The sequence below is a fragment of the Macrobrachium rosenbergii genome, chromosome 1, assembly GCF_040412425.1.
Source record: "Macrobrachium rosenbergii isolate ZJJX-2024 chromosome 1, ASM4041242v1, whole genome shotgun sequence".
Lineage (NCBI taxonomy): Eukaryota > Metazoa > Arthropoda > Malacostraca > Decapoda > Palaemonidae > Macrobrachium > Macrobrachium rosenbergii.
Window position 1 is genome coordinate 59,286,496 of NC_089741.1, and position 22,007 is coordinate 59,308,502.

At 42.0% G+C, this 22,007-nt stretch overlaps 1 protein-coding gene and 1 long non-coding RNA gene across 7 annotated transcripts in view; one reads left to right on the plus strand and one right to left on the minus strand.

Annotated features, from left to right (window-relative positions):
• LOC136838866 (18S rRNA aminocarboxypropyltransferase) overlaps positions 1–19,901 on the minus strand; it is a 35,943-nt gene extending 16,042 nt beyond the window's left edge. The window contains exons 1-3 of one of the 6 annotated variants that reach the window (XM_067104574.1): positions 19,755–19,901; positions 17,176–17,360; positions 6,144–6,265 (exon numbers count right to left, since the gene is read on the minus strand). In XM_067104574.1, the coding sequence (XP_066960675.1) occupies positions 6,144–6,265; positions 17,176–17,356 (303 nt within the window). In that variant the 5' untranslated portion in view covers positions 17,357–17,360; positions 19,755–19,901. Of the gene's footprint in view, positions 1–6,143; positions 6,266–17,175; positions 17,361–18,714; positions 19,109–19,754 lie in introns of those variants that run through there. The other 5 variants (XM_067104546.1, XM_067104531.1, XM_067104567.1 and 2 more) reach the window with 5 other exon arrangements.
• Positions 19,031–22,007, plus strand: part of LOC136838897 (uncharacterized) — a 37,940-nt gene continuing 34,963 nt past the window's right edge. The window contains exon 1 of the long non-coding RNA XR_010853162.1: positions 19,031–19,397. This is a non-coding gene — a long non-coding RNA (uncharacterized lncRNA). The remainder of the gene's footprint in view (positions 19,398–22,007) is intronic.

Consider the following 22,007-nt stretch of genomic DNA (forward strand, 5'->3'; position numbering starts at 1 on the left):
GATCCCACCAGGGCTGAAAATCTCTGGGAGCTGTCAACCGTGTATAACCTCTATGCGACTAGACCTCCTCTCAATACCCCCTTGTTCGGGCTACCAGGAACAAATGACCCCCTCCCAATGATTGCGGAAGACTCGTCAGCCTTCAAAAACAACCATAAAATTCTCAATTCAAGGTAAGGAAAAGAGGTATTGGTTTATGGGATTGTAGGGTATTCCCCTCTCCCTACTGAATTAGATGCTATAAACGGACCCAGCGTATAGCAGTCTTCGTATTATGTTTGGACTTGTTTTAGATAGTGAGGAGGCAAAATACTGACTTGCTTCTCCAGAAGGTCGTGTCAAGATACTCTGCAGGGACCTGTTTCTGTTTAAATGCTACAGAGGTTATTTACTCCCCTGACCTGTGCATCTTCACTTTCAGAATCTTGTGGTCCATCTCTTCCACATTCCATATGTGCTTCTTATATCAACTGTCTGATAAAATAAGACAGAGCATTTTCGACATCTGCACAGAGGGCTTTTGACTGAGCACCAAAGCCCTTCTGAATTTCCTCTTAAGTCCTTTGTCCTATCCAGGTAGTGCCTTAGAGCTCTTACCGGGCATAGGACTCTCTCTCCTCCCCCCTGTGATGTCCGTTGGGTCCGGAATCTCAGCGCTCTGGGCCAGGGCTGTGATGGGCGTTCATTTTTTTGCAAGGAATCCTAGTTGCAGTGAGCAGATTGCCTTGCCTTGTCTAAAGCCTATATTCTTGCTGAAGGCATGTATCTCACTAACTCTTTTTCGCTGTGGCCGACTGACCAGAAAAGATTTTTCATGGTGAGGTCCTTTAAAGATGCTCTCTGTAAGGGTTCGAACCTAATCCCCCATGAGGAACCTCAGGACCACGTCTAGGTTCCATGCTGGTGATTCTCTACTCTCTCCTTGCAGGAAGTTTCGAAGGATCTGAGTGAGTCTGGAGATCCTTATTGTCTGACAGGTCCAAGTTTCTGTGTCTAAAACTGCTGCCAGCATGTCCTATACCCCTTAATGGTAGGGTAGAAAAATTAAGCTTCCTCTTAAAGTGCTGTAGGAAGTCCACTATTTGGGTTACAGAGGTACTGGAAGAGGACACATGGTTGTTCTTGCATACCATCCTCTAAATACCTCCACTTGGATTGGTATACCTTAATGGTGGATGACCTCCTTGCCCGCTGCGATAGCGCCAGCTGCCTCCTTCGAAAAACCTCTAGCTCTTGTGAGTTTTTGATAGTCTGAAGAGCAGTTGCTTGTAAGCTTGGAGGTTTTGGTGATATCTTTCAAGTGGGGTTGTTTGAGTAGATCTACTCTCTGAGGTAGGCTCCTCAGGCTGTCCACCATCCATTCCAGTACCTCTGAACCAATCTCTTGTCAGCCAGTAAGGGCCACAAGGGTCATTCTAGTCCCCTCGTGTGACACAAATTTTTTTGCAGTACCCTGTGTATTATCTTGAAGGGAAATGCATGCATGTCCAAGTTGGACTCATCCATCAGGCAGATCTGTGTATGTCGCCTCGGGATCTGAGTGCGGGAGAGCAGTAAGTTTCCAGCCTCTTACGTTTTGGCTGGGCGAAAGAGATCCATGCCACGGACGTCCCCAAAGTCGCCACATGCTTCTGCAGACGCGTCCTGATGGCGTCCATTCTGTTGAGGGACTTGATTTTCCTGCTCAGAATGTCAGCCTCACATTTCTCCCTTGGATAAAGCGGGTTACTAGTTTTGACATTCTTCTCCTTTGCCCAGAGAAGAAGTTCTCTTGCTGTCTCGTATAGAGACCTGGGTGAAGTGCTTGTTTTGCTGATGTAGGCCAACGCTGTCGTGTTGTGTCGGCGTTGACCTGCCTCTGTATTCTCCACTATGTGTTCGAACTCCTGAGAGCTAAGAAGGATTGCAGTTAGTTCCTTCTGGTTGATGTGCCACTTCTGCTCTCTGGTCAAGGCCAGAGACTTCTTCCTTCCCTAGTGTTTGCTCCCCATCCTGAGTCCATTGGCGTGAGACGCCACTGAGTCTGAGTTCCTCTGATGTGAAAGGCCTCCTGGGCTTGGCAGGGAGTGCGTTCCACCACTCTAAATACGGCCTTATAGGTTCAGTGGGATGCACTTGGTCTCAGTTCTATTTCCTTGTCCCAGTTCTGATTTGAAGTAGAACTGTAACGGGCATGGATTAAGCCTTCCCATGGAGACAACTGTTCTATGAGAAAGGGTCCTCAGCCAGACCTCATCCATTCCCTCGCCCGGCGAGCATATCTGTCTCTTTAGAAAGTCCTGAAGTTTTCTAAGGCTTGTTCCGTCCTTGCTACAGACGGAAAAGCCCGAAAATCTGACTCTGAATCTTCATCCCAAGGTACAGAACCTCTTGGGATGGGATCAGCTGAGATTTCTCTCTGTTTATCAGCAGACCCTAATTCCTCCGATAACTGTATCGTGGTCTGAAGATCCTCCAGGCAGCGTGTGTGAAGGAGCTCTGAGGAGCCAGTCGTCTAAAACAAAGGAGATTCTGATGCCTCGTGTGAAGAAAACCTGCTACATTGGTCATCAGCCTTGTGAAAATCTGTGGAGCAGTGCTTAGGCTGAAACAGAGAGCCCGACACTGGAATACCTTTCCCCTGTGGACGAACCTCAGATATTTCTTGGAGCTCGGGTGTATGGGGATGTGAAAGTACGCATCCTGGAGGTCCAGTGAGACCATCCAGTCGTGCTGTCTGACTGCTGCTAGAACCGATTTTGTCGTTTCCATTGTGAACTTTGTTTTCTGCACAAAAACGTTGAGTGCACTCACGTCTAGCACCGGTCTCCAACCCCCCGAGCTTTTGGGGACCAGGAATAACCGATTGTAGAATCCTGGGGATTCCAGATCTTGAACCCTCTCTATGGCCTCCTTTTGCAACATCATAGACACCTGTTGTTGTAGAGCCTCTGCCTTGGTTCTGTTGTTGTATTTGGCTGAAAGGTCTATTGGTCTTGCTGCTACTGGGGGTCTCCTCAGAAAAGGATCCAAAGTACCCTTCTTTGAGTAACTGAATGGACCATAGGTCGCTCCTCTTTTCTCCCACACTTGCCAGGAGTTGGTCAGTCTGGCTCCTACCGCTGTCTGAAGGTGCTTCACTTCAGACTCTGGCTCTTCCTTGCCTGGAGCCTCTCTTTGTTGTTCTTTTACCAGCGGGTCTCGTATTTCCTCTACTGTTGGATTTTCCACAAAAGGGCTGAGTCACAGGAGCTTCTCCTTTATGCTTCTGCGTGACGGAGCTCGCTGCTCGCTGGAAGCACTTTCCTCGCTGTCTTCGTTATTAGATCTTGTGTGGCCTTTTGTGCTAAGGCCGAAGTAATGTCTTTAACTATTTCCTGCGGGAACAGATGTGAAGATAGCGGAGCATAAAAAGTTCGACTTCTGAATGGGTGTGTGACCCATTAGACAGAAAAGATCAGATGGGCTCTTTTCTTCCAAGATGCCTGCTGAAAAAAGAGCCGCTAGTTCGTTTGGCACCATCTCTGATTGCCTTATCCATACAGGACATGAGGTGAATAAGCTCCTCTGTGCCAGTGTTCTTAAAGTCTTCCGTCTTCCTCCCCAAGGCTCCCAGGGTCCAGTCCAGAAAGTTAAAGACCTCAAAGGCCCTGAAGATGCCCTTGAGGAGGTGGTCCATCTCGATGGAGACCAAAACACTTTCGCCTTTCCCATGGCTCTGTGGCGTGGGCGTCTCACGAGACTAGAGAAGTCCCCCTGGGATGAGGCAGGAACTCCCAGGCCAAGAGCTTCTCCAGTCTCGTACCCAAAATTCTATCTGGACGCTAGTCTGGCCGGGGAAAGAGAACAGTTCGCCTTGATCCTTCTTAGTGGCCATCAATCCTGCATGGTCTTCAATGCCCGTTTGGAAGAGCGAGACATAATCATTTTCGTAAACACTGCCTTCTTCGAAGTCTTCCTAAAGTAAATTGAGAAGGAGGAGATCGAGGGGCAGCTGGCACAAAGTTCTCAGGAAAAAGTTCCGTAAACACTGACATCAGTTTCTTTAAGTCCGACGAGGGGTGTTTCTCTTCGTGTTTCTCTTCGTCGGTAACTTCGTCTAAATGAATGTCTGGAGAAGGAGGGAGATCGTCGTCCACCTCATCCGACTGTTTGGCTGTTACCGAAGTGGCTACGTCTCGCTTACTGGGTGCCGTATCCGAGCTGTCAGAGCGTTCAGCTATATCATCCTGGCGTCCAGCCTCTCGACGCTTGACGTCCTGGCGTCCATTCCCTTGATGTCCTACTGTTTGACGCTTGTGGTGTTCTGTTTCTGGACGTTTGACGCCAGTGCATCCCGCATCCAGAGTTACCTCTGCGTCCTGGCGTCTAAACTCCTGAAGCTTGACGTTTTGGTGCTCTAATGCTGAGGCGGCAGCGCCAGTGCATCCTCGCGTCTGAGCTACCCTCCCGTCTTGGCTTCCAACATCTTGGCGCCCTGGCGTCCCGACGCCCAATGCCTTGGCGGCAGCCGTCTTGGCGTCCAGTTCCTGGCGCTTGCCGTCATGGTGTTTCACTCCTAGGCGCTTGACACCAGTGCATCCCGCGTCTAGAGTTTCATTTTCACTACGTTCAGCGTCTTGAACATCTGGACGTCTCGAAGCTAGCTGGACGTCTGCCATCCTTCTTCTCTGCCTGGTTGCCCGCGCACCAGAAGACAAAGTCTGCTGCATATCTTGCAGTAAAGCTATCTGCGGGGCTTCCTGCTGCTGGTGACAGGCTGGGGAAGCCTCAACTTCGTGAATTACTTCCTCTCATGTCTAGAATGGATTGTGGTGAGGTTCCAGCAGGCAGTACCAATCCCGAGAAGGAGGAGGAGGGCATGGAAAGGCGGCAATGCGTCCACCACACTCTTGCTGCCTGGCGTCTGACTGAACAGGACTGTCTCGTTTGCTCTTAGCAGGAGAGCTACCCTCAGAGCTAGAGGGAAAGCTCCGGGCTGCTCCAGTGGCTGCAACCTGGAGCCTGAGAAGTCCCTCATCATGGCGTCCCTCAATAGGGGTAGCTTCCTCTTGAGAGGTCTCAACTCCGGCGCATGGCGCCAGCCCGTCTGGGGACTGCGTCGTCCGATAACGAAGAGTACAACATTACCTCACCTTTCCTGGCGGTGGCGTCCTGAGAGCGTCAACAGGAGCAGCTCGAGGGCGACGACGGCTCGGGAGCTAAAACCTCTCGCCTCCCTTAGCCTGTCGACTTTCCTTCTCCAGGGGTTGGGAGCGCTTGGGAAGAGGTCTAGGGCTAGGAGCACGACAGGTCGGCGGTTGCACCCTCCACTGCACTTGCACTAACAGCACTAACACTTGTACTTTTTAGATCTCTCTGTTGTCGACCACATATTATCCCTGTCATCTGTGAGGGATTTTACCTGTTGGCCCAGGGCCTGAATGGCCGCCATCAAATCTTTAAGTGTTGGTCTTTACCTGTTTTTGTAGGGTGTTCAGAGCTACCACTACGGAGAAGGATCAAATAGGGTAGTTAAAGGGGCAAAGATTAGCTATTCCCTGGCTATCCTTAGAAGAGCGAGACATAGTACTCTTGGCTCTTCTATCTAAAAGGGTCATTCTAAAAGCAAATCCAAAAAACGAGCGAAAGCCAAAGCCAAAGTGTACTTCACCAAAATAAGTTGCGAAAAACACAGACTCACGAAAATTCCAACAATGTTACAAAGCACGGCGGCAGGGAAGATCTGAGGAATAGTTGGAGATGGTTCCCGGTACCTGGGTAGAGGCGCACAGGTGGATCACCTGACTACCAATCGGCGATTACCGAGTTTTGAAATTCTGCGTGATGTCAGGGACTTAAGCTATATATATAACTACCAGGTAAGTTAGATGTTTAAAATTGGAGGATTTTGGATGCACAACACATCAGAATGCAAGTTAAATACTGTACATTAACCCAGAGGATTAAAGGTAAAGCTTTCATCACTTTATTTCTCATTTGTGTACATTTTCTTGCAATGTTCCAGGGTATGCTGTTTTCTGGGTTACAGCAAGGCATTGGAACGGAACCCCCAGCGTAACCCGGAGACTGCCTGTATTTATTCTGCTCCAATATTCTGATGGAAATACTACCATGCACTGTGCACATAAATTGTTGACATGAAATAGACTGCACAGACTTACATCAGACTTTGGAGGTTCATCATCTTCGTTACCAGATGTGCTATTCCCAGACTCTTCATTTTCTACTGCCTCTTCATCAGACCCAATTGATTCTGCAGTTGTTCTACTGCTGTCCTTCTTATCTGTAATAAAAAATAATGTACTATATAATTCAAAAGTAAATGTAGTCAAAGACTGCACAATACATACATACTGAAATACCTTGCTTAATTGCACTTCACCATCTTTTAAATGCAAGTCCTGTAGAATTTTATTATAAAAATGCCCTCAAAAAAGGATGGATTATTCATTATCACTGCCTCCAATGCTGCGTGACACAAAGGACCTCTGTGAAATTCTGCAACTTACACTTTTCCTGTACTTTATCTTCCACAAATCTCTTCTTGACTCCAGCTTCCCTTCTCACAGTTTTGAAACAAGGTTGTCTGGGTCTTCCAACTCCTCTGCTGCCCACAGGAGCTCAGCTGACCTTATCCCATGCTGTTTGCCCAGAAGTTGTGTAAGGGATAAGTCCATGCCATCTTCATCTCCATTTTATCATTAGCTTATCTGCTCAAATTGACGATACAGTACACTGTAGATACAGTTTCATTGTCATACCAAGATTCATGTCCATATAGCGATACTGTACACCATACTAGACTTATGTATAACCTTACTTTCGTAAACAATTTCAGCCTATATTTGATTTCCAAATCTTGTTCAGCCTGCCCATTGCTTGACTTGCCTTTTTTAGTTTTTCACTAAATTTCAACTAAAGAGAACCTGTATAGGATATCATTGTTTCTATATTTTGAAAGAAACAATCTCTCATTCCTCAGTGCACACTCTTTGCTCATTACCTATGTTTTACTGTGATTTATGTTGAGTTCCCCCTTTGTAGATATATGATGCAGCCTCTTAAGTAAGCACATAGATCTTGTGGTGTTCTGTTGATTAAAACATCATCACCTACAAATTTGAAGTATGTCAGCTTTCAGTCATTATGCCAGTCTAAACCTTCTCTTCCATCTGTAACTGCTTCTTTCATTAGAAAATCTATGAGAAGGGCAAACATCAAAGGTAAAATAACATTTCCTTGAGTGCACCATTATTTACTTAAAATTTATTTGACAAGACCCCATCAACATTAACTTTGCGTCTACTTGTTCACGGATAATCTCCATGAGCTTTACACATTTAAGGGAATGCCAGTGTCACAAAACCCTCCATAACATAGACCTTCTAATCAACAAAAGCATTCAGATTATATCTCAACAAAAATATTTGATCTGTGCCACTTCTGCCTTTTCTAAAACCAGCTGGTTCATCTTTAACCTTTTTATCACTGTCTTTTTCTAGCCTACTGAGAACAAGCATATAGGATATTTTTATTACAACAAACAAATGTAAAGTTGTGTTTATTTTCAGTCAGTTTGGTTATGAAATATATTGATATATTTTGTCACCTTTCCATTTCTATGATTTTTTTGTAACACATGACATACTGCCTCCTATTAACCTGCTATTTTATTGTTAGAGTGTAACTACTGTTCTCAACTAGTTTTTTAACCAGTGTTTCTTTCCCACAATTTTTCTTCACCCACTTATCTCTTTGCCATTGTTTTCTTTACTGATACTGTACTCTTTTGTTTTCACCACTACTGTTTCTTTATGAGCAAAGAAATGTTTAATGATTGGTTACAGTTTTAATTTTCAGTTCAGAAACTGCTACTATAATGAACAGCAATGCTGCTGATGTAAGAACTTTGTTTCAAAAACAGAAAAGCAAATTATTTTAGGAAAAATTTTAAGACAAAATGCAATGTGAAATTTCTCCAATAGTGGTTAGTTTACAGAACAAAATTTAAATCAGTTATGTGATAAATATTAATCACCTTGCATAAACGGCTGAAAGGAGGGGATGCATACACATTCAGGTTGTCTCAGAGGTATTTCAAAGTGTCATCCATTATTGCCCAAGGATCTGGGACTGGTGAATGGAAGACAGGAAATTTTCTGCTCACCCTGGTTGCAAAAATATCAAACATGTGGGCCCCCCTAAAACTCGATCACCCACTCCACTACATGAGAATGTAGGGATAACACCATTCCCACCACCTGACCATAGAGCTGACTGATCTGCCAGAATGTTCCTCCTGCCTAATATGTATCTGGCTGACAACTCAAAGCTTGGTAAACTACTCAACTGTAGCACCTTCAGTGCCAACTGGCACATGGTCTGAGACAATGACCCCACTTGTTGACATAGGCCACTATGGTTGTGTTGTCACTCATTAACACCACTGAGTGTCCTTCTCTACCATGCTTGCAATGCTAATCACACTGCCTGCACCACTAAAATGTTCATATGAGGTAAGGTGTTTCCTTCAACCAGTCGCCTGAAACGAACTATCATCTCAGGTGTGCACCCCTAACCATCTTTCAATGCATCTGAGCACTGAAGCATTCCTGAAAGAGGGGAGCTCAGATGAACCCCCTGTAAGAGGTTTCTGTTGTCCAGCCACCATGCTGGAGCCTCCCTGACCTTTCAACTCAGGGGCACAAGTTGAGAAAGATCTCAATGAGTGATCCAGTGGAGCTTCAGCTGCTACTTAAGTGCTCATGAGGCAGGAGCTTCTTCAGCAATGGCAGATAACCCAGGACCACATACCAAAACCAGGCTGGTTGTTCTTGCCATAACAGGAACTGCACCATAACCAATCAGACTCTCTTGTGAAAGTCTGATGGGAAAGCTCTTACAGTTGCTGAGTCTATGATCATGCCCAGATACTTTGCCTGCTGCTTGGGAAGGTGATCAGACTTCTCTCAGTTGACCATGATCCCCACCTTGTGGCAAAAGGCAAGAGGGTGATCTATGTCCTGAAGAAGCAAATGACACCAAGACTAACCAGTTATCCAGGTATCATAGCAAGCAAATACCTGGGTAAACACCTGAAGAGCCACCACCAGTCCAAAGTACACCTTGAACTGGCATAAGGTTGCATTGCAGAAAATGTGGAAATACTTATGAAAGTCCTGATGAATAAGTACTTGAAAGTAAGTATTAGGTAGTGGGCCTGAGGTAGGGGGTTAATAATACAGCTGGGTAACCGTTGGCTTTAATGGTTGTATATCTTGCTACATCTTGCTGCTACCAAAATTGGTTGGCTTCTCTCCCAATCACAACAACCCACAATGCACCAGAGACAAGCAGAACTTCAACACACGCAATACCCTACACAAGGCTAATACACAATAGTTCCTTCCCCCAAGATAAGACATAAAACTAAACAATAAGCATCAAGAAAAAACCCATCATAAACAAAAAAATAAATCTTCACAATTTCAATCTGTCCAGGGGTTTAACAACTTTGCTTGATCTCCTTACAACTGGAGTATGGAGTACACATGATTCATCCCTCTCATTCTTTTGAACAGTAAATGGTACACCATTATCAGAAGATTCTACACAGCCTTCAGAGACTGCAGGTAGATTATCATTACAAGATTCATCTATACTACTAGAAGAAACATGAGAAAGAATCCTTAGTTGGATTAACAAGGTTACTAGTAGATCTAGGCATTAATTGGTCATGGTGTCTCTTCCATAACATTTTTCCAAAATTATGAACTTGCACAAGATAATTTCTTACTCCTAAAACTTCTGAAATTATTCCTTCAACCCAGGGCTCTCCTTTTCTAAAATTTTTTGCAAACACTGCATCTCCAACATTATACTTAAGAGTTTCCTGAGAACAATTTCTTTGACAAAACTTCAAAATCTCTATTTCTCTTAGAATGGATTTTAACTGATTCAGTGGTTGTTTTAAAGGAACGACCAAACAATAGTTCAGCAGGTAACTTTCCAGTACTAGAATGTGAACTTTTTCTATAATTGTACAAGAGTCTACAAAGCCGCCTTTAAAAGTCCTCATAGCTCGCTCAGCTAATCCATTTGATGAAGGGTTAAATGGTGCACGAGTTATGAGACCTATACCATTTTTCTTATAAAAAGCCTTAATCTCTTCAAAAACAAAATATGGAATACCAAAATTAGAAAAGGTTTTCCTAAGCAACTCAACAGTAACATTTGATGTCGTTGAGGAAGTAATGTGGACAACCATAAACTTAGAAAATGCATCTATAATCAGAAGAAAATACTTATTATCCACAGGTCCAGCATAATCTGTGTGTAATCTAGACCACGCTTTACCAGGTGATGGCCAAGAAAGAACAGGAGCTTGATTTGGTTGGTAATTAGTGTAGCAAATATGACAACTCTCTGTAACCTCTGCAATATCTTGATCAATCTTAGGCCACCAAACCCAATTCCTAGCTTCTGCTTTCATGACATTTATACCATTATGACCACTATGTAAGTGATCCAACACTTTACACCTCAATAGTGTGGGTATGATAATTCTGTTTCTATACAGTACTACATCATCATATAAACTAAGATCAGTTTTCACGCAGTCATACTCAGACAATCTTGAATCCCCTTTAGACCAACCAAACTTAATACTCTGAATGATTTGATTTAAAACTTCATCCCTCCTAGTACATTTCTGTATAACCTCAAAAGAAATATCATCAAAATCTACTGCTTCTACCAACTTAACATATTCAACAGGGGTATGAAACTCAGTACCATCCTTGATAGGCAACCTACTAAGTGCATCTGCCACAACATTCTCCCTGTCTGCCTTATAGACAAGGTCCAACTCATACTGAGATAACAGTAAAGCCCAACGCTGAATACGTGCATTGGCTTAGTGTGGAATTTGACATCCTTTACCAAATAAGCCAAGAAATGGTTTGTGGTCAGTCCTAGCTCCAAACTTCCTACCAAGTAAGAAATATCTAAATCTATTTAAAACAAAAACTAATGCAAGGCCTTCTTGATCTATCTGAGCATAGTTCCCTTCTGCTGATGTTAGTTTTTTACTCACAAAATATACAGGAACCTCTTTCCCTTCAACTTTTTGTAACAAAACACCACCAACTCCAAAGGGTGAAGCATAAACTTCCACAATCAATGAACTTTCTCCATCATAATTACATAACAATGGACTTTCAGCCAAATCTTTTTTCACAGTTTCAAAAGCAGTTTGTTCAATTTTACTTCACATTTGAAATTTGCATTCTTTTTCAACAGGTCATACAAGGGAGCACACTTACTGGAGAAATTCTGGATAAACTTACAGTAACACGTAACCATACCAAGAAATGACTGAACTTCTGTAACAAAAGTGGGAGATGGAGCATCCAATATAGCTTGAACATTTTTAGCAGAAGGTCTGACACCTTCACCAGAAATATGATAACCCAAATATTCTAATGAAGATACCTTGACAGCAGACTTTTTCTTATTAATCTGAATATTATGCTCTTGCAAAATATCTAAGACTTTACTAAATCTCAGGTCATGTTCCTCTTCAGTTTCTCCACTGATAATTATATCATCTAAATATGCACCAACACCATCAACACCTGATAACAAACCAGCAATAAACCTTTGAAAAATAGCAGGGGAAGAAGAAAGGCCAAAAAGTAAACTTTTAAACTTAAACAAACCCTTATGGGTATTAATTACCAAGTACTTCTGGCTCTCTTCATCCACTGGTATTTGTAAGCAAGCATTTTTTAAATCAATAGTGGAAAATACTTTCCCTTTACCAATCTCTGGTAATAATTCATCAGCCTTTGGTAACAGATACTGATCACAATCTAGGCATTGATTCAACTCCTTGAAATCACCACAAATACAAACAGAGTTATCAGATTTCATGACAGTAACAATAAGAGCTGCCCATTAAGTTGAACTGACAGACTGAATTATATCATCATCAACCCAAATCAGCAAAGCATCTTCAACCATAGACTTATAATGAAAAGGAACAGTTCTGTGCTTTCTAAACTTAGGTACTGAATCACCTTTCACATGAATTTTGGCAACCGAACCTACAATTGGTTTCTTAGGGTCCACCTCATAGTTATCAAACAAATCCTGAACATTTCTGTCAATCTTATTTACTTTAGCTGAATTAACTATGCCCATCAAGTAAATACCAATTTTACCCATCAAATCTTTACCACAAAGATTTGAGTTCTTGTTTTCAAGAACATAAAAAATATGACTTGACATTATGATCATTTTAAGCAACATCTACAGAAACCTTACCTAACACATTTATGTTAACATTAGCATATGCCTTCAAATGTTTCTTACAATCTTCAATAGGTAAACCTAAGGTGTGGGCCCAATTTTCACTTATAGTGCTAACTGCAGCACCAGAATCAACCTCAATAGGAATGATTTGGTCCCTAATTGTCACCTTAATTTCATCTCTTACAGCATGAACAGTGGTAACTGGTAAAAGTTTATCTTCACTGTCACTCAAAACAGTTGCATCATCAATTGCTTCAAAATTTTCCTCTTTTTATGTACTACAGATTTATGACCATTTTTCTGTACATCACTTTTACTACTACTTACAACAGCTATACAAACTTGTTTTAAATGTCCCTTTTTCTGACACTGATTGCATACCATATCTTTAACATGGCATTTCACACTACAGTATCATGAGGGTATCCACAATGTTTACAAGAAACATTTCTTAAAAAATTACTTCACCTGTTGTAAAGGGAGTGACTTTTCAGAAACAAAAGCTTTCTCTTAAGTTCAAAACCCTTTCAAAAACCTAAGTAGGGGTCATGGGACTTTAAATCTAAGTTTTCAGCAACCAAATTAGCAAAATAAACTTCATGCTCTAAAGCCATAAACAACTGGTCTCTTACTCAAGCATCAAACTGTGTACCAAATTCACAATCTTTTGCCAAATATTTCAGGTCAGCATACAAATCTTTCAAAGACTCTCCTCCTTTTTTCCTTCTTTGCTGGAAAGCAAGTAAACTTCTGTGGTAGCTAGGTTTAATATCATTATGTGCCTTAAGCAAAACTAACAACTGTGCATTTGTTTTAGTGTGGCAAAACTGGTGCACATAAATTACCTAGAACTGCAAACACTTAAATACCAACAGACATCAAAAGAACATTTTCCTTTTTAACACTGTCAGTTATAGACATAGAAGCAAAATTTGCTTCCAGTAAACTCAACCACAATACAAAAGAAATTTTAGAGGTAGCCATATCCACTACACTTCAGTACCAGACTTAGTATTACATATAAATCAAAGGTAATTAATTTGACTTAAACAAACCATTACTGCAGGTTCCTGAATTATTTAATAAACATATTGCAGGATACAGCCAGTGACATAATACAAAGATCTGTAAGCAACAAGGCCTAATTACCTTAATGTAACAAAACCGCCATAGCCTACGCAAACACAGCATAACCTAGTGTAGGCCACATGACAAATCAAAAGGGCAAACAAAAACACAGTAGCTTAAGCATACTGCTACCATAATAGGCTACAAAATGACAATACACTCCCAAATTATTAAATAAAAAAACATTAGCCACTGCAAACAATTTATTTGTTACATTGCCAAGATGCCCTTCTTGACCAGTCGGCATTGGCTAAGTGATGGCTACTCGGCACTCCAGAAGATGAACAGACCATCAAAACCCAAAAACACGGCTACCATACCATTTTCCTCTGCCTTCGGGTACTAAATTCTCGTCGCCAATTATTACGTGGTGGCCCGAGGTAGAGGGTTAATAATACAGCTGGGAAACCATTGGCTTTAATGGTTATATATCTTGTTGCTACCAAAATTGGTGGGCATCTCTCCCAATCACAAGGTTCATACACAGCAGTAAGCATTCTTCAGGTCTAACAAAAGTAAGAAGTTACCCTCACTGATTTACTCCAACACCAAACGCATTGTTTCCATCTTAAAGCAAGTCTGTAGCATACATTTGTTTAATAGAAAAAGGTCGATCACTGGTCTCTATCCTCTAGCTGACTTCTCAACCAAGGAGATAATAATTGTAAAACCCAGGAGAATGGAGTTCCACAACTTCAATGGCACGTTTCTCCATCATAGCTTCCACCTCTGCTGACAGGACCACAGACCTGTGTGTCTCTGCAGGGTAAGGTTGGAGCAATATTGAAGTGTTTGACAGGGGAGAATGAATGTCTTTGAATAGAACCTGTAAGTCCTGAAGAACCAGTGCTATCCAAAACTCTATTCTCTGTTCCTGCTACTTTGCCTAATAGTGAGACAGGCAACCCCATACTTGTAGCAGCAGAAAAAGGGGATCACCACCGAGGAAAGGTTGGGAAGACTTCCAAGCCTTCTTAGCGGAAGAAGGCTGGGCTACCTGTCTGGGTTTTGGAAGAGCAGGCATCTTTTTGACCCCAGACATAGAAGGCTTAGATGCAACCAAAGGTTTAGATGTGACTGCTCTTGTCCCCGAGGAGGGTTTGAATGACCCCTTAAGGTCAAGACAGTGATGCTGGTTCTCCTCTGTGCACACTTGAAGAGGTGCGGGAGGGAGAACCTACCGTGTTTCTAGGACATGCATGGTCAGGAGACTTGCCTTCCCTGTGTGTCTCCTCAGAAACACAAGGATGGGGGTTATCCTGAACTACTATTCACACATGGTCCTCAGACCATGCATGCACAGAGCAAGCAAGATGCACAGACTAAACTAGGTGTGAGCCTGAGAGCTCATGGGAAGATGAGGTGGGAGAAGGTCTCTTGTCTAAGTAGGAAAGCGTGGAGGCACCAGCCATTCCAGAGGCACAGTGATAACATGCCAGAGATCTCGAAGCCTCACTCTCCTTAGAGAAGGATGAGTGTGTGTGTGTGAGGAGTCCACCTGGACTACTTATGCAAGGCCATAGAATTCCCCTTCTTTTTCCACCTGTGTGATGGAAAAGTTTGGGAATGAACAGGAAAGTGAAGACGAGCTCAATGATGCTCAAGAAAGAGATGAAGAGGAAGAACGACAAGATTGTTTCCTCCCTTTCTTCTTGCAGGCTGGATTTGTCTTCCAAACTGAAGGGAAAGTCGAGGCCGGAATCGAAGACAGTGAAGCACCAACCAAAGGATCTGCCACTGGAAGCACTACCATAAAAGGAGGATCCCTCTTCTTTGTGGCAGATGAGGCTGGGGCACCTACAGACATAACAGGAGAGAAGTCTCAGGTGACTGTTCCTTCTTCTCCTTCATCAGGTTGTCTAGAAATGCTGTAAAAGGCTATTTATAAGGGATGTTAAGCAGACGCCAATTCGTTCACAGGTATGTACTCCAGAGACATGTCTTCCTGGGTTATGGTGGGGTTCCGTTCCAGTGGCATGCTGTAAGTCGGAAATTGCTGGAACCGGTACATTGTAAGAAAAATTTATAAAAATGAGAGAGAGAGAGAGAGAGAGAGAGAGAGAGAGAGAGAGAGAGAGACTTATGTAAGCCTGGGGAAGGAAACAGGTTTGTAAGCTTTGCCCAGGTAATAAAGTGGTTTTCTCCCCTCCATATAATGAACCCTACCGGTGGCTACAGCTCCCTAAACTGGTTTTCTCACCTCAAACACTGGCGAGTTACGGCACTATAAGTGCCGTAATCCAGGCTTACAGCGCCGTACTCCCAGTTACGGGTCCGTTACAGCGCCCAATTTTTTATGAATACAGTAAAACCCCGTATTCACGTTCTCATGGTTGCGGACTCACGCGTGTGGGTTTCTCTGTGGAACATATCTAGCCATTTTCAGGGAAATTTTGCCCATTCGCCCAGTATTTTTCACTGAGAATATTCACTAATTACTGTATTTTCATATAATTTTCATGAATAAATGCACTTTTTGTGATAAAACTATTAAAATACTCAGGTATAAGCATTTTTACAGGGTTTTTCTTGGTTTAAGCTATCAAAATGGGCAGTTCTAAGTATTTTTAGAGGGTTTTAAGCATTTGCAGATTTGACCTATTCGCGGGGTGTGTGGGAGCATCTCCAGCGAATCTGAGAGAGTTCACTATATATTTGAAAAAGTACCATAAGTACGGAATACCATAGGTCAAGACAGCCATAACCCGTGGACTACCTGTACCTGAAATTTCACATCAGATGAACATGAGAATGAAGCAGTTGCTGAAGGAGAAACTCTGTCATCAGCTACCTTATCCTCAGAGGAGGGGGCATAGGCAGACTTCTTATTGACTCAAATGCTATCCCTCAAAGAAGGGGTAGCTCTAATATGTAGAGGGACAGAAATAGAAGAAGGCAGGGAAACAAAGCTGGAAGGATTCAAAGGTGTCATCGGGGATATACTGCAACTGCTTCTCATCTTTCTTCCTCCGCCTGCCAAACTTCTCCCATTATGGAGAAGAGCAGTCAGCACACTCATTGCGAACAAAACAACCGATGCAAACCTTCTACCCACATAATGAACAATACCTATGAAGGTCTACCATTGCAGGAGACATGAAGTGCCCACAAGGATGGCAGAATCCCTTGCAGTGGCACTGATCATGTTTTCTCTCCATATTAGTGGAAAAACAAGAAAAGATAAATACACAATCCAGAGAATGCAAGGCAAAGCAACAAAGGGTAGCAGGCCACTCATTCAGAAATAAAAAGAGCAAAGCACCTCTGTTCTCTCCACCAGCCAAAGAAAAAATGAATGGCAATATAAGGCATGTGAGGGGCATTCCCCCACACACCCCTCGTTTCCACCAGTCAACGACATAGTTACCAACTTCAATGACCACTCTATTTTGCACTGAAAGATACTCCTCTATAAAAGGTGATGGTTTATATTTCTGTAAGAGCAACTACTTTTTACATGTGCTATACAGTTCTGCCTTCTGTAGTGACATGATAAAGTGGTTGTATAGTATTTTCAATTCTCAGTCAAAATTAAAGTTCACATTAGTATGCTTAAAACTTGCAATCAAACCTAAATAGAAAAAAAAGTAGCACCTCATGGACTCTAGTTTAGCTGCACAGCCATTTGGACGCTACTCCCAGGAAAGGTTTTATTACTTTAATTCTCATTCTGAAAAGACAAAAGTACAGTACCACACTAAGCAGAAAAATTTGTTAAAAGGAAGAAAAACTAACAAACTGATACAACACCTTTAAGAGTTAATCTATGAAGAGCTTCTTCCTCGATATCCACGCCTGACGCTACACTTGAATTTGGATCCCTTTCAAACCTATCCCGCCTGCTGTCTTGTTTAGAGCCTTGACCTCTTTTTCCTTTGATATTCTTTGCATTTCTTCTTCCACCTCGCTTTGCATAACTCATGGTACTCATCTTACTGGAAATGAAAGAACTTTAGGAACATAAATGTAAATGATTACTGTGTATCACTTGAGTACAGAAATCAGTTTGGGCCATTGTGTATTTTTGGAAATGTCAGCAGACATCTGCATAAAAGGAAATAAAACACCATATACACAGGCATTAAGCCCTTCAGAATCCCTTTTTTATGAATGGTGTAAAACATATAGGCAAATACTTTTAGGTCAGACTTAGTTCACAGTTGCCACTTAGGATATCTTTTTATACAGGTTACACAGCTAGACCAAATCACGTGATGAAATTTTACTTTTATGAAAACAATGAATTCCCTCTATTCACCTTCATTATTCAGACCAAGACTGACAAAATATTCTTAATCTTACAAACAGGGCATCATTTAGGGGCTGCTGGGGACAACTGCCCCCAAGACTCAAGTTGCCCCCAAGCCTCAACTTTGCCCTTACCCCCACCCCACCAAGTCCCAAGAAGTAACAGCAGCTGGTTTTCCATTATTCCTACCGAAATTCAAATGTGTAATCATATTAAGTTATATCTGTCTGTCTATCTATCTATTTTATGTGCTTCAAAAAGCACATAAAATAGCTCAAAATAAAAAAAAACCCAAGTGATTAGGCTCGCTTTGCTCGCCAAACCACCTTCGCCGCCCCCCCCTCTCCCCAGTAAAAATCTGAAATGACACCCCTGCTTACAAATGCATAATCCAACATCTCTATGAATATATCAAAGTACTGACCGATGTGTAATGAAAAAATGAAGCATAGAGGTCCAAAAACAGGCTGAAGAATGTAGTATGGAAACAAAATTTTCTTTAAGTAACTTGTTACTGTTTTTGTTATGACATAAATCTGCCATAGATAATTTGGCATACCTGCAACGCAACACAATCTCCACATATATACCTGTTCTGGTTGTTTTCTCAATGAAATCTCCATCATGGGCAAGTATGACCCACCATCCTAGGGTAGATTAGGTTAGGTAGGCTATATACTTTTAATTCTATGAATGTCCTTGCCCCATCATGCTTTATATTTTGAGGGGGGGTTGTTATCAATAACCAGGTACTGTATACATGTGGGCTATATATTTGCTCAACTGCCTATATTTTTATTTGAATATTAATTTTATCAATCTAGTTCACTCATTTTTTGCCCCCTCCCAAAATTGTACAAATACATCACGGTTCATACTTCCTCATAGATTTTTTGACTAAAAAATAATCATCGAAACCAATCAGGTTACCAAAAAAATAGCCTCTATGGCTCTGAGCCTGTTTGGTAAGAAATTGGCCAAATCTACAGTTACTGAATAAGGCTGATTCGACTTAAATATAGCCTAGCTTAGGTTCATACCCATAGAAATTTGCCGCAACCGACAAAAGAATTCCAGCAGAATTCCCTTTGGGGGCTAAGTTCCCTCATGCTTGACCCTGTAGCCAAACTGACCTGCCTCTCTAGGTTTAATTCAGGTGCTCCAATTAGTAAATTACTGATTTAAAGAGAACAGGTATTGACTATAAATATTCACCGTTTACAAATAACAGCTTATCAGTACAACAAGAAATTAGATGAGGTCTTATTACACAAGATTACGAAGTAAACTAGTTAAACGTACATGAAATAAACGCTCCATGTAAACAACTGGTTGTTTGTAAAGAACGCATCTTATGTTGACCTGTCAAACATTATCACGAATAAAGTTGTTTAAAAGTGACCAAATAACAGAGCAGAAACAATCTAGCTTGTGAGAAAGTTCTTTCCTTTTATTGTGGCAGTAGATTCTTTAAAGTGGCAATGGTTAGAAATAATGGACTTAGAACAGTAATACATTCATTTTGATTCGGTAGGAAGATTGGTGTCCACATACTACTAATAGAACCCGCTGTTAAAACTTGGTTGTGTTTACTCTCAATGGAAACTGCTTGTCAAGGCGTCGTTTCATTTCAGGTTATCGTAATTCGTAAACACAAACAAAAGTCGAAGGTTAGCGGCTACTACCGGCAAATTTAGGAGGCCCACTATTACATTGCTCATAAGTAAGTTATATAAGCGATTTGCCTAGAGAATGACAATGGGATATTGATCAATGGAGGATGATGGGGCATTAGCCTCCATGTGTAACAAAATTAAACCGAACAACTTGACTACAGTACTTCACTTTCCTCTGTCCCGTTAGTGTTACAGTCATTATTTTCATTAACTGAGCATTCATGTCATTAACACGACAGTTGGAAATTAAATCGGTTTGTTTTGAAAAATATATAATTGTAGAGTTCATACCATGTTTAACGAATAACTAAGGCCTAGTGGTTTTCAGGTCCAATATTTAGTGTGGGCATTACAATATTTTTTTTTGTCTTACAAAACCAAGTTGTTCTTGTGGAAATACAAACCATTGCTTTTATGTAGGTGTGTTCCTCAGTGCGAGTTGGGAACAGTTGTTGAAGAATGATAGGGCCCAGCAAGGTGGTTAATTGGTGGCAGGCAGGGAAGTGGGAGAATCCTCCACTAACCTGCTGTAAGCCAGCTTCTCTCGAAGTTTGTTTAAACAACTTATGACAGATTGTTTGTTCTACCACCTCTGAAATATTGGTACTAATATAGCCTAGTTAAAATAGGCCTATTTGAGATACCCTAGTTTTGTTTAGTGCATAATTTTGTTTTTAATATGTCCTGCATATTCATAAAGTCTGCCAAAATCATCATTTAGTCACTGATGTTATTTAGGCCTAATTTGGAGTTGGCAAAAAATTAATGTCATACATTAATTGTTCATGCATTAGGTCTAGGCTAGTAAATGATAGCTAGCCTAGTAGCCTATCAGTTGCAATTTTGTTATATCTAGGCTTTGGTTGGCAGAGTGAAACATGTTCTCAGCAGGGCTAGCCAATGCCAAATACTAGTTGTCTTTGCAATTGAAAATAAACATTTCTGACTTTTAGAGTAAACCTATTTGCTTGGATAGAAATTAAGCAGTTTGAGGCAAGCGAACTTGCACTCACTTTCCTGCCCACAGATTTGTTTGCACTAAGCTGATAGCTTCCCATGTGGCTTTTCAGCAGTAGGCTGTCTGTATCTTTTTAAAAGGAATTTGATTATTGTATAACAGATTAGTTTCTGACCTCTTTTCTTTTTGGGGTTTATGTTTCTGACCATGACTCTGGGCAAACCCCAAGAGTTGGCTGTGGTATGACAAATTAATTTTTTTACTTTATTTCAGTGCTTGTGTGTTGACCATTTTTTAGCAAACCACTTGTTTGGTTAAGGTTTGACAATTAAATTTATTCACCCAGGCTGACTCGGACAGCAGCACAAATTGATAATGGTTGCAGAGTTTTTTCCTAATGAAGTTTGAAGGACAGGTTAATAAGTACTATATTTACTCATTAAATTAATGTAAACTAAATTTCTTCATATGCAGAACAAACCTTTGGTCTTAATGTGAGGGGGATTTCTCTAGTGCCTTGCTGGAGTCCGGTTATTAATAGCACAAGGTTTTGGTGGCAACAGGAGATAGCCAATGGGGAAGGAGGTGGGCGGAGCCCGACCTGGCTTCCCCCAGTGATTGCTGTGATGTATCAGTTTTCTCTTAACTGCCCTCCTAGCAAGACAGCGTTGCCTTTCTTGCCGAGAATCCTGATTTTAGCTCTTCCTGCCCAATTTACACTTTGGTGTTGTGGTTTTTCATTCTGTTTTTGTTTGTGTGTTTCTGTGTAACATTGTGTTAGCTGTGTTTTGCTTGCATTCCTAGAAAATGCAAACCCATGACTCATCTAAGCAATCCAGGCCTCAGAGAAGATGGCCAGGCATTGGTAAGAACCCATGCTCTCAATTTTTGGCCTCCCGGGAGACAGAGCCACATACCACTTACAGCAGATGCAGATCTGACGATTTTAGTGTAAATAATCCCTGTTCCGAGTACAGTATCGTGATTGGTCTCCTGAGCAATGGAAAAATTTTGGTAAGAAGGGAAGATATAAGAGGAAAAAGGTTGCTGCATCTTGGGGAGGCTTTCCTCCTGCAGTGGTGGCAGTCGATCTATTCTTTCTTGTTCTGCCTCTTCATTGCCAAAATCTCTCATTGCATCATCGTAGGAAGATTTTTACTCCTCCTCATTCTTCCATGGCTTCTCCTTTAGTTGATTCAGGGAGGGGTTCAGGAGATCTTATTTTTGATGTCGCTGCCCCCATTATTTCAGGGGAGAGGGACCCCCAGTGAGGGAGTAGGTAGCTTCCCCTTGTACAGCCTTTTCAGACATGAATGTGCAGAAGCTTTCTGAGTGTTTGGCATCTTTAGGCCTATCAGGGCTACCAACCTTTGGTGGCGTTCTATCCCACTTCATGTCTTCCTGTACCCCTGTGTCTTCCATCATGACAGTTCCCAGAGCTACAGATTCTGTGAAGTCATCCCGAGTTACCACGGCTGCTCTCCCTGCACTGTACACCGTACTGTCATCACTGTGTCACTTCCATCGACTTCCATTTCTGGACCTTGTACATTTCATTCATACCCTCTTTGATAGAGTCGAAGGCGATTTTCTAAAGAAATACGGCCATACCAGAGTTGCTGAAATCGAAGAAGAGACGTCGTAGATCTCCATCCTCCTCCTCCTCCTCCTCCTCCCCCTCTGCTTCCTCCTCTTCCTC